Here is an 11,762-nt window from a genome sequence, read left to right on the forward strand (position 1 = left end):
AATGAAAACAAATTGACAGTATAGTTAAAACTACAAGAGCTAAAGAGCAAATTTAGACTGAATTAGTTGATCCCTCCTCACAGTATCCATGTGAACAAGGTTGAAAACGCCATTATTGTGAAGCCAAATATATTTGAATATCTGAACGTTTTCTAGTGTCACATCTGTTTACATCTGCTGTGTTTACCTGTGCTTTTAATAAAAGCCACCCAAAGACTTTCAGATGTTGGGGATAACATTGGCACACTTGACTTTATTACTTTATAACTGTTTATTACATTATTATTACTGTTAAACTGCTTGCTATTGTGGCAGTTGCTCATTTTTTATAACAACCTGATCTGCTGTACAACAAAAGAAAAACTGTTTTAAAACTTATACTAATTTTAGTATTTTGTTTTGCACTTTATTAGCACAAATCCAGTAGAAAGGTAATGCTTGAACAAAGTCAGTCTTTTTTTAAACTACGTATTTCTTTATATCTTTTAAATGTGTTGACACAAATACTGGTTCATGCCAAAGCATTTATGAAGTCTGAAAACCCCATTTCCACTCCATAACAGAAACCCTACATTAATCCATATTCATTATAATATACAAATAATCAATAACATAAAAAGGATATAAAGTGTCCACTCTAAAAACTTAAGCAACTTAACGGTGCATACTTGTCTGTCAACAAACAAATGAAGGTTATGATAACAGATTAGTCTCAGCCAAAGAAGCTGTATCCCTGAGAAAAACTTTAAGTTTAAAAGAAAGAGTTGCTTTTCTGAATGGGTTCATTCAACAGTCATAATTCTTGCAGTGGTGTCATAGTTCCCTCTTCACTTCATACTGACACACACAGGATTCCCGCTGACTGTCCAGGTATGGCTTACACCCCAAGTGCATGACGGCATCAAAAAGCAGAGTCACTGCCGACTTGCAGGCTGTTGAGACAGAAAGAAATAACACAGTGAGGAGAATGGCAGAGGTGGATGTATTTTTACTAATATCAAATTTATGCAAGTCAAAAATTTGGATTTGAAAACAGTGCAGAAATCAGGGTATTTTATTTTAGAAATAAAAATCAAATTTACATCACTTTATTATCTATGTAGAGAAAAAGCTCAAAGTTATAACCACTCTTTAAGCAGCATATTGAGTTGGCAAAAAATTTGATTAAACTAAAAAAAAACAGAACCTGGCACATTATAAAAAAAAAACTTAATCAAAAATTGACTGCAATCATCATATGGTGTGCTGACAGAAAGTGCTTTACATCATGCAGCACATGTAGTTCAGGTATGTTACAGTAACAGGATAAGGAACACTGAAAATAAAGCTTTACACTTCCATCTGATGGGCATGCTACGTATTACAACAGTTCTCATTTACACATCCGTGCTTTTATATCAAGCTTTCCATATTTTACTTATTACAAATAACAAGTAACACAAACTTTCAAAATACAAATAAACAACAATAAAACATTTCATATCTTTTCTACAGCAGACAGGTTGCTTTGTCGTAGCTGGATAGGTACAAGTTAAACTAATTTTGTTAAGAGATAGTAAAGTTCAATTAGATGTCCCAGTAACCAGGACTCTGAAACTAGCTCCCTTAAACAGAAGACAGCCGTTTATTTAAGTACTAATAAGACAAAGCAAACAAACTCTTATGCTGTAGCCTATATGTGACGGAGAGGTGTCATGTTTTTAAGAGAAAAGTAGGAAAATTTATATCTAAAGAATAATAAACAAGAAAAAAGTAATATTTAAACAGAAAGCTTGACTATCGAAGTTTTAGAGAATCCAGGCCAGTGCAACATCTTGCAGCTAGTTTAAATAAACTGGATCAGTCTCTTACCTTGGACAGTCTGGGCCAAGCCCAAAGTTCTTTGTACATTCCTGCAGATAGTCTCAAGGCAATCCTGGAACTGCTCATCACAGTCATGTTTTTCACGGCCACAGGTGTCATAGCAGCGGTCATGTTGGTTGCAGCATTTGGTCATTGATGGGATACCTATATCAAACTGGAAATAACAGCCTGGTAACTATTGGGCTGTTTGTAAAGCATGTGTTTTATATTGACAAAAGGCATTGTATTCTACAACAGTTTTATTCAGACTATCCCATAGCACATACTTTTTTGTAGCAGACACAGAAGATACAACCTACGATAGGAGATACTACCTGAAATCCAAAAAGAGGGGAACCACATCCATTGGGTGGTGGATGCTTGTACCCAGGACGAGGCACTGGTTTATACCCTGAGAGACAGGAGCAAAGGTCAGGAGGTTTGTTGTTCTTACACTGATCATTATCTTCCTGTTTGACCAACCACACCAGCAGAGATGATTAATGACTTACTGTACCACTCAACGGGTGATTTACTGTATGTTTTCTAGTCCCTTGTTATATGTCAACATAAGATCCAGAAGATGTTGAAAGTACTGTTCAGTTAAAGGCCTTGAAGGCAGTAAACTTACCATCACTACATCTATAATGACACAATCCATCATCGCCACCAAACAAGTCCAGGGCTGCATTCAAGTACGTGTCAATTTTGTGTATCCCATTACGAATAGTTTTCAGAGTCATTCGCCAGTCTGGGGTCTCTGGCTCTTGTTTGCAGGCAGACACATACGGTAAACATCTACAGGAGAGCAAACTCAGCACAATAAACAAAAAGTAGCTGTGATACAGCATAGTAAGCCTAACGCCTGAGCCGAAAAGCAGTATTCCCAGAAACATTAGTTTCACTAAACCGAGTTATTCCTTAACTCGTTGTCTTGGTAGTCCTCAATTCCTGGGGATTTCATTTCACTTCTAAACCACCAACAAGGCTACCTGTAACAGCTGTGATATCACTTCCGGGTTGACACGGTCACGTGACGGGGCCCCATTTACGATGATGTCATATTTTGAAATACAGGGGGGGGCATGCTGTCAAAATTTTGAAATACCCCTGAACTGGAAAAAAAGTTATGCTGCATTGGAAAAAAATATAAATTTATTTAGTTCTTCAGCCGCCTACATTACCCACAGTTCAGTGATCCACGTCTCCTGTGACTCACATTAAAATCGTCTTCTCTTTATGATTCAAACATCAGATTGCATTTATTCAATTTAAATAGAAAATTATGTGAAATACATTTTAGCCCCAATACTTCTACTACTGTAGACAACAAAATGTGATTACATTTAAGAAAATAAATAAATAATAATCTTGGTTCATATAAGAACGCACAGAACATTTTCTTATCCTGGCTTTAAATATAAATCATTAACCACTGAATTTAAATTCAAATTCGGGCCCTTTGTTTTTTTTTTTTTAAGTATTTCGCACTTTTATTTCACTGTAAATGCAAATGAACTTAGATGTTTTCACGTTAATTTTAATGCAGTAGTCAGGCAGGTTTCACACAGGAGTTCAGGGTTGGCAATGACACCTAATCTGACTGTAAAACAAAGTGTTTCATGCATATTGTAAAATATACACAGGATGGAAAGGGTAACATTTCTATAATTAAGAACTAAATTTAAACATTGGCTCATTGGCTTTAATATGTTTAGGTGAAATGACAACTTGAAATGATAACTTGGTGTACATTGCAATGACAGTGGACCTTGTAGGTTTAAGAGCTGCATCATTCAATATGTTATATTACAACCCCTTTGTATCTATTTAATCTAAGCTTTCAAAGTTGTCCTGGAGTTCATTTACAAATTTAGGGCTCTAATTTCCAATTGAAATGTATAGACTGATTTAGACTGTGGCATTTTTTAAAATTTACTGTTAACACTACTTTTGGGCAGTACCTGGTAAATAATCTTGACACTAAACTCTCTGACGTACCCCTTTCTTCAAATAAACCGTTTGACATTATTTGACCAGTCTTCTTAATGTCAGATTCAAAAAGACAGTCCATCCAGTTAATGGTAACAATTTCACTTTATTTAAATGATTAGGCGAGCACTGAAGAAAAACCTGTTTCTTCTATTGTTATTTAAATAACTTCATTAACTTTAAACATTCAAAAATGAAAATTTACAACCATTTATGAATAACAGTTTCACTGTTCATTCATCTTAAGTCCCAACCTGCTTCACATTTTTGCAATGGAAAACAAAATGCTTTTCTAAATAGTAAAGACACTCGCTGATCATCCATGTGTTGAGGCAAGTAGGAAGATAAAATAGGTATTCTTTTTATTCCTTCATTATATAGTTTTGGCTGGAGGACTGGGTGTCCAGCTGATCCTATTACATCTCCCAATTTTATATTCAAGACAAGCAGAGGATGCAAAAAGCTGCAGTTTGTTGTTCATACTGTATTTCACTTGAGCAGAATGCCTCTCCAGTTCTCACTACTAAAAGCAAAAGCCTTTACAATCAAGTGTCCTTGTCCTTCTTGCTCCGAGGGAGAAAAAACAAGATAAAATTAGAATAAATAAATTTTTTAAAAATCGGAGCTGTCTATAGTGTGTTGATTGGTGCATAATGATGTAACAAGGCGATTCCCAGGGTCAGGCTGGAGTGAGAAAGAGGAGAATTTGGCAGGAAAGGATATGAGACATCGCCAAACTTCAACAATAGAGCTACATTATTTCATAAAGTTCTTCTACTGTTTAGACTCTTTAAAAAAAACAAAAAAAAACATGAACATACATCTATTCAAATACATTTACATTTTCTAAAAGCATCCGATTCATCCACCTCTGAACAGATTATTTAGTCTGTCCAGCTCCTTGCAGTTGTCCATGGTCATGAGTTCTGCCTTCTTACGCATTCGGTCATCCCTGTACACCTTAGCAGCATAAAGCAGGTCTGTTTCTGGATAAGAAAAGTAGATATAGGAAAAAAGTAAAAATACATAAACAAAAACTAAACACATTGAACCCCCCCCCCAAAAAAGACAAACACACACACACACACAATCAGGCTTTTGTTACTTACTTGTCTGTCTCTCCTTCCAACAGTTATTTCTAACATTAGTTACATAGTCTTCTTCTACATTTTTTTCAATTTGCTGCAGAGCTGAGCCCTTAAACTCGGACTTGAAATCTCTGGTGACATAGTAGTCAACGCGCAGGTTTTCTGTCTGCCTTTTTACAGTCTGACCTGTCGACCTGGAAGACATGGAGGTACAAGCTGTGAAAATGCTGACTATAGCTGTACTTTCTCACATGGTGAAACCTGAGAAGTACTTAAATTTCTTTTGTACTTAACATAGACCACAATTTCATTCAATAACTACAAAAATAAAAATTACAATGTTAAATTTATTAAAAGGTACAGTGAACCCAAACATATAAAAAAAAAAAAAAATAATCAAATGAACAAATTGTTATGTGGTCAATGACGTACTATTAGCTTTAGCAATGACAGTTTAAGTAAATATAGCAACAAGTAAGAAGTGTGATTTGCTGCATGCTTAAGCAGACTACCGACTGAGAATGTGTACATACGGTCTAGAATAAAGGCTGTAGGGTGGAGGGGACACCATCATCTGGCTCAATATTGACACTAAAATCAGGACCACGATGGGCATCAGTTGAATAAACATAGAAAAACCACCCTGGGGACAAACACACTGTGTTAAGTAATTTAGGTGCAATGTCAAACATATCATATTATGCATTAGTACAATAACCTTGTAAAGATGTTGGCAAAAAATGTACCAATGTAACTGTGTACAAAAAGCATTAAAAAATAGATGCATGTATCTTAAATTCTGAGCACATCTACATACATCTCCCCTTTCCTCTGTTCTCTCTTGTCGGTAATCCGTCTGATGGCTATAGCTCGTCCTGCCGTTGGTGAAAGTGTGTGCGCTTGCTGTAGACACAACATTGTGGCCGATGTCAGATACAAAGTCGGGGCATACTATATGTCACCAAACCAGTTACACCTGCTCCCAAGACCAATATTTAAAACTATACAATCATTAATTCTGTTTTTTTTTATGTAGGAAAATGTATGTAGCTCCTTATGTTTATAAAATCAGTTTCAAGAGGGCAATGAAGAATGATGAACATAAAATGATCCTTAAACATCTTACAAGAGGGGAAACCGCCTCCAAAGAACATGTTGAAGAGATCCTCAGGAGTGATGTCCGCCTCAAAGCCTCTGTGGAAGTCAAAGCCTCCACCACGCGTGTGACTTGGGCTGCTTGGTTCCTCCCCACCTGTCAGGTCATACTGTCGTCGTTTGTCTGGGTTGCTTAGCACTGCATAAGCATTGCCAATCTCTGGAGGAAAAGTTAGGAGAACATGGCTTTTTGGCAGTTGCATGATGGGGGTCCTCAATACCACTGCTCTAGAGGACTCCTGCTTACCTCACAGCAAGTAAAATTGTGAAACAGGAGGCAGGTATCCATCTACATACACCATTATATACTGTATGACCCTGACCTTAATACACTTAAACCAAATGCATAAAATGTTCATCAAGTGCAGTGAATCACATACATATCACATGTCATATTGCTTAGCTGTACAGCAAGAAAACTGAGTGAGGTTACTTTTAAAGGCTTCTGTTGCTCCAGGTGCATGATTCTTGTCCGGATGGAATCTGAGAGCTAGTTTCCTGTAAGCTTTCTTAAGCTCATCGTCACTGGCTTCCTTGTTGACACCAAGCACTTCATAATAGTCTTTACACCTTTTTATTCTGAAACAGAGGTGCAAGATGTGAAAGTGACATGGAAAAAAGTAGGAACAAGAAAATATAGCTACAAATCATCATACCAACGTGTTGTACATTGATTAATAAAGTTAAGACTGCATTAGTTGTGTGCAAGATATTTTATTCCAAATACTCTGGTATCATCCAGCTTTGTCTCTGAACCGTGACTGAAGCAGAACTATAGATGTAATCACATTTTTATTGTTAATAAAAACTGCACAACTAGTCTTACTTTGTCTTAGAAGACATGATGCAATTTTTAACCTCATGAAACATTCCCACAGGGGAGGAACACCAAGGGGAAAAGGATGATTACTTGACTTACTCGCACAACGAGCAGAAATCTTTTCCTTTAAATGACTTAAAGCTGCAACTTATAAGGATCTGAAGGGTGAAGGAGAACCTGTATTGTAGCTAAATATATGCTTTATTTACTGTTTTCATTTCTGTCTGGTGTAGAATGAAAGTATGTGGGTACCTGGTATCTAGCTCTTACTGCTAACCCCCCCATGGGAAACATAGATGCAGAGGTTCCTATAGCAATAGCTGCTGACAAACATAGTGTCCTCTTTTGGTCACAAATAAAAGGTTTAATCAAATATAAAGACGGTAGCTCTGCCACAGTGCCAGTTGTAGGGTGGCATAAAAATAGCCTAGTCAAGTGGGACAGATTATAAAACATACCAGTTTTTAAAATATTAAAAATAAATCAATAAATTCTCACCTTTGCACACCTTCAACTTGGTCTTTGGTGAAGCCTTTGGTAGAATCACTACCTCCGGATTCTCGACTCTCTTCTTCTGGCTGGGCAGCAGTAGTTTCTGAGTGTTCTGCTGGTTTCCTGCGATATGCACCATTACCTGCGGAGCTTCCATTCTTTGTTATTGCATCGAACAAAGCTAAAGAAGAGAAAAACAAACAGTTAAAATAAATAATATTAAATGTCATATAACTTAGAAGAGCACAAATGGCCAAGCCTGTTAAAAGATTTCCAATTCACATACAAATAAATCAATACAAGCATTTAATAGTTCAGTGCAATACAAATACACTGATGTTTCACTCAAAGAAAAGTTAAGCTCATTGGGACTTTTTCTGTCGTTACTGGCTTGTTATGTATAGTACAGAAGAAACAGTGAAGAAAAATCATGCATCATCCTAAACAAAATATGACTGCAAAGCAGGGTCATGCCACGGAGCTAGTCAGGTGAAATTAGTGGGTTAAGATGTCAGTATTAAAACCTTCACTGCTTCCCCTGTGCCAGCTCACCTATAACCACGGTATTCTGTGTTTTGCAGAAGTCTCACTCTGGAAAATTTAGGAAAAGCTAACTGTTTAACCAAAAACTGGCAAAAAAGAAAACATGTGCAGTGCATTTTTGTTCTCCATAATCCCTGTGTCAGAACTACTCTGAACAATGTTACACATTTAACACAGTCAAGGCACATTATAAGTAGCCATCAGTGCTGTCAAACTTTTAAAGTACTGTTACATATAAGTAAAAAGTCTGTACAGAAAATACTATAATCTTTTTTACAGCCACGTATTATTCATTCATCCATTTTAGTACTCAAATCCTGGTACAACAGATGCAAACTACCCGAGATTACGGTTCTATAAACATGAAATCATGCCCCAATAACAGGAAGGGACTTTCAGTTTATAAACCAATTTAGTGTTGCCACCTGTAATCGAAATACACAATGTCTGTTACAGGGGCATAGAGATTGTTTACTTTAATTCAAGTTTTTATTTTTATCAATTGAATCATTTTCTATTTTTTCAGCAGAGTTAAAGTCAAATGTTTTCATTTCAAAAACAGCATAAGTAGCACAATCACACAAGGAACATTAATACAGCAGCTATAAAACATATCAATTACCTTTGCCCTGGCTGCAAATCAACTTTTACCTTCAATTATAAACTGAACTGGATTGGTGACCCATTCAGGGGTGTAATCTGCCTTTCATTCAGTGAAAGCTGAAGTAGACTGCTTTTTACTCCCCCAGAATTATTCACTAACTGAACAAGAACAAATGTATGAATTTCATTAATAGGAGACCAGCACATTATTCATCAATCTTCATGAAATATAAGAATTTTTTCTCCTCATGATCCCATTTTTCTGTTGTCTTTTTAAGTCATTACCATGATGAAAAGTGGACTTTTAGTTAAGCTGGTTATACAACTCCACAATTCTGATTGTGTGTTTAAATGTACAGCTTGTAATGTTAAAAAATATTCTGGACTGTGACCATTCAATTCAATTCAAATAGCAGCCACTAAATTGTTATTAATAAACACATAATCCTCAAAACTAAATAAATTTTGCATTATACAACAACTATCTTGACCACTCATTCTTTAATGCAAACCCTATTACAACACACTACAGAAATCAAGGGTACAGCAGCTGACAAACTTAACAGAGAAAAGGAATCTCAAATACAGAAGGACAAACCGCCAGAGGTTATACTTCTGTCATACAGTAAGTGTGACAGAGGTATAACCTCATTGCAGATCCTAAAGTTCTATTGATACAACTAGTACTAAACTCATTGAGAAAGTTACAGGTGCCATGGCTTGAATCAGTAACGATTATGTCTATGTCATTACGTCAGCTAGTCTTGCTGTTTTTCCATCAGTCTGTTATCAAGATAAATACAGATACCAACAGTTACTGTATTCCCTCTACAAATGTCTCTTTGCAGAAATGCAGTTTAATATTTTAATTTAAATCTTTGTCTTCTGCTAAATTAATATTTACATTATCACGGTCTTATGAAATACATTACATTTCAACTGTTTATCATTTTCTCAGCTAATGAACTTTTGTTTTCTCCATAAAATGTCAAAACTGTGAGACATTATCTCATAAAATTCTTAACCCAAATGTGATCATTTTAAAAGCTTTTTTGCTGTATTTGAGAAACACTATTAGTAGCCTTTTATTTTAAAAAAAATTATATATATTTATATGAAATAGAAAAACAAAAAAACTATTTCCTCACAACTTTCGGTGTCAGTTTCCAAACTTCAATAAATGTTTTAGCCATGCATAGCTAATGACAAGGGTTCAGGCACAAGTATAATTAATTACCCACCCAATTGGGCACATTTGTACAAAAAATAGATTCAATTTCAACTTAAATGTTACAGTTTAACAACTAAGTAGTTATTAATCATATATGTGCAAGTTAATTTATTGTGAAATCACTCACACAGCCACAGAAAGACAATCCAACCCCTACCAGCAGTTTACCGTTAAGTCAGACACTGGCGTGTCTTGGATTACCCAATACTTGTGGGCGCTCTTCGGGCCAATCATTCAATTAAAGGATTGGCAGTTGGTTGTATGGACACATTGTCCTAGATCCTTTCACTGGACCCAATTGCCTGCTCTGACCCCACCACAAAAAAGTAAAATAATAGTAAATCAGTGGCAATCCGCACAGAACAGATTTTAAAATCTATGTGAAAGTGAAATTGGAGATATCTAAAGAAATTCAAATAAGCTAATAGCCCGTTAGACCCTACCATAACATTTAGCATTGAGTTATATATTCTAATGACAACTTTGGCATGCGCCGATAAACGGTCACTTGGAATCTGTGTTGCAAAACAAGACAGTATAAAAGTTAGTGGTTAACAAGGCTACAATTTTCACTTATGTACCGGTAAACCCTTTAAAGGAAGCGTTTGCTAGGCTAGCTGTCAGGTCAACAGCTAAGCTAGCTGGGATGCGTTTGGCTAAACTTTCTCTCAATAAGCCTCAATTGATCTCTCCCAGTCGTTGCGTAATCATACAACAATTCATAGACGTAATACTGTAGTCAACAGATTAACTACTGACAACCTACACTGTGAATGATATTACTAAACGTAAGCTACATGCTAACACCTGTAGATCCGGAGCTGCTTGGTCCTTTGCTAAGTTTGCCTGCTCCAGCAGGTAAAACAACCGATTCGGTCTCAAACAGCCTTACCTCTGGCTCTGTCAGTTGGATACAGCTTCTCTGCTTTGCTGAGAAACTTCAGGGCTTTCTCTTTGTCTCCGGCTTCGAGAGCTTTCGTCGCAATTTTTATACACTTTTCTGCCTCGTCTCTGTTGCCTTCCATCTTCTCTCCTCTTCCTCGTTCCTCTCTCAACAGTCAGCCAATCAGCTGAGCAGCTTACACACCACGTGGTCAGCAGAGCTGACAGAAGACCCAGCAGTTACAACACACTGTTACAAATACCCCCGATATACACATATATATATATATATATATATATATATATATATATATATATATATATATATATATATATGGTTTTGGACTTTATAACGCCACTCCATATTATCTGATATTTGTCGGTGCCAACTTGTAAATAGGTTAGTGCAAGAGAGTTGGTACATCTGATAAATGTGAATAAAACAAAATTCAACCATTTGTAAACTCTTTAAACTCTGATTGAAAGTAGTACAAAGATCATATATAAATGTTAATTACTGTTTTTCTTAAGATAGGCGACTGTAAATTATCCTGGTGATGCAAACCACATGACTTTATATTGTGATATGGTCATATTTGCTACTGTTTTATAGTAATATTTTCCTGTCCTTGCTTGATGTCCAATTCTAGCTGCTCAACACTTCAGTTTCCTCCATGTTTTCAATTTATTGATACATAAAATTATTTGAATGGGAGAAAGGACTGGACTGTAGGCCCCCTAATTACATGTTGTAATATCTGCAGAAACTGATCTTGTATTTCCTGCCATAATAAGCTATGAAAAAGTTTCCACCTCGATGTCAGCACCTAAAACTTTCAGAGGATCATTCAGCATTAACAATGCCATCTTTTAATATAGATATCTTGCTAGTAAGCCAGAAGGTTTCTCCACTTTTTAGCCTAGAACAGTGGACCCCCCCTCCTCCATAAATGTTTTTTTTTTTTTTGGACATGCACCAAACAAATGTTTTAGCATAATCGTATCATACTCAAAATAAAAGTGGAAAGATCGGATCACAGGCTGACTCATCTTCTGTTGAAATTCCTCAAGACAGTTCAAAATAAAGTTCAGTAGTGTGTGTGGCCTCCACTTT

At 36.1% G+C, this 11,762-nt stretch overlaps 2 protein-coding genes across 3 annotated transcripts; both read right to left on the minus strand.

Moving 5' to 3' along the window:
• Positions 1–224: 224 nt before the first annotated feature.
• pla2g12a (phospholipase A2, group XIIA) lies at positions 225–2,855 on the minus strand. The gene is made up of 4 exons (XM_041984361.1): positions 2,474–2,855; positions 2,178–2,254; positions 1,852–2,017; positions 225–932 (listed from the first exon to the last, which is right to left on the minus strand). The coding sequence occupies exons 1-4, from the start codon at positions 2,736–2,738 to the stop codon at positions 814–816; spliced, it is 627 nt and encodes a 208-aa protein (XP_041840295.1). The 5' UTR covers positions 2,739–2,855; the 3' UTR covers positions 225–813.
• A 978-nt stretch (positions 2,856–3,833) lies between these two features.
• dnajb14 (DnaJ heat shock protein family (Hsp40) member B14) lies at positions 3,834–10,857 on the minus strand. 2 transcript variants are annotated; one of them, XM_041983590.1, is made up of 9 exons: positions 10,659–10,857; positions 7,396–7,570; positions 6,511–6,656; positions 6,049–6,237; positions 5,740–5,825; positions 5,456–5,565; positions 4,944–5,116; positions 4,676–4,820; positions 3,834–4,518 (listed from the first exon to the last, which is right to left on the minus strand). In XM_041983590.1, the coding sequence occupies exons 1-8, from the start codon at positions 10,789–10,791 to the stop codon at positions 4,696–4,698; spliced, it is 1,137 nt and encodes a 378-aa protein (XP_041839524.1). In that variant the 5' UTR covers positions 10,792–10,857; the 3' UTR covers positions 3,834–4,518; positions 4,676–4,695. The 2 variants fall into 2 exon arrangements, with proteins under 2 accessions (XP_041839524.1, XP_041839523.1); XM_041983589.1 differs by having other exon boundaries at positions 3,834–4,820.
• Between the last annotated feature and the right edge of the window lie 905 nt (positions 10,858–11,762).

The sequence above is a fragment of the Melanotaenia boesemani genome, chromosome 4 (assembly GCF_017639745.1).
Source record: "Melanotaenia boesemani isolate fMelBoe1 chromosome 4, fMelBoe1.pri, whole genome shotgun sequence".
Taxonomy (NCBI): domain Eukaryota; kingdom Metazoa; phylum Chordata; class Actinopteri; order Atheriniformes; family Melanotaeniidae; genus Melanotaenia; species Melanotaenia boesemani.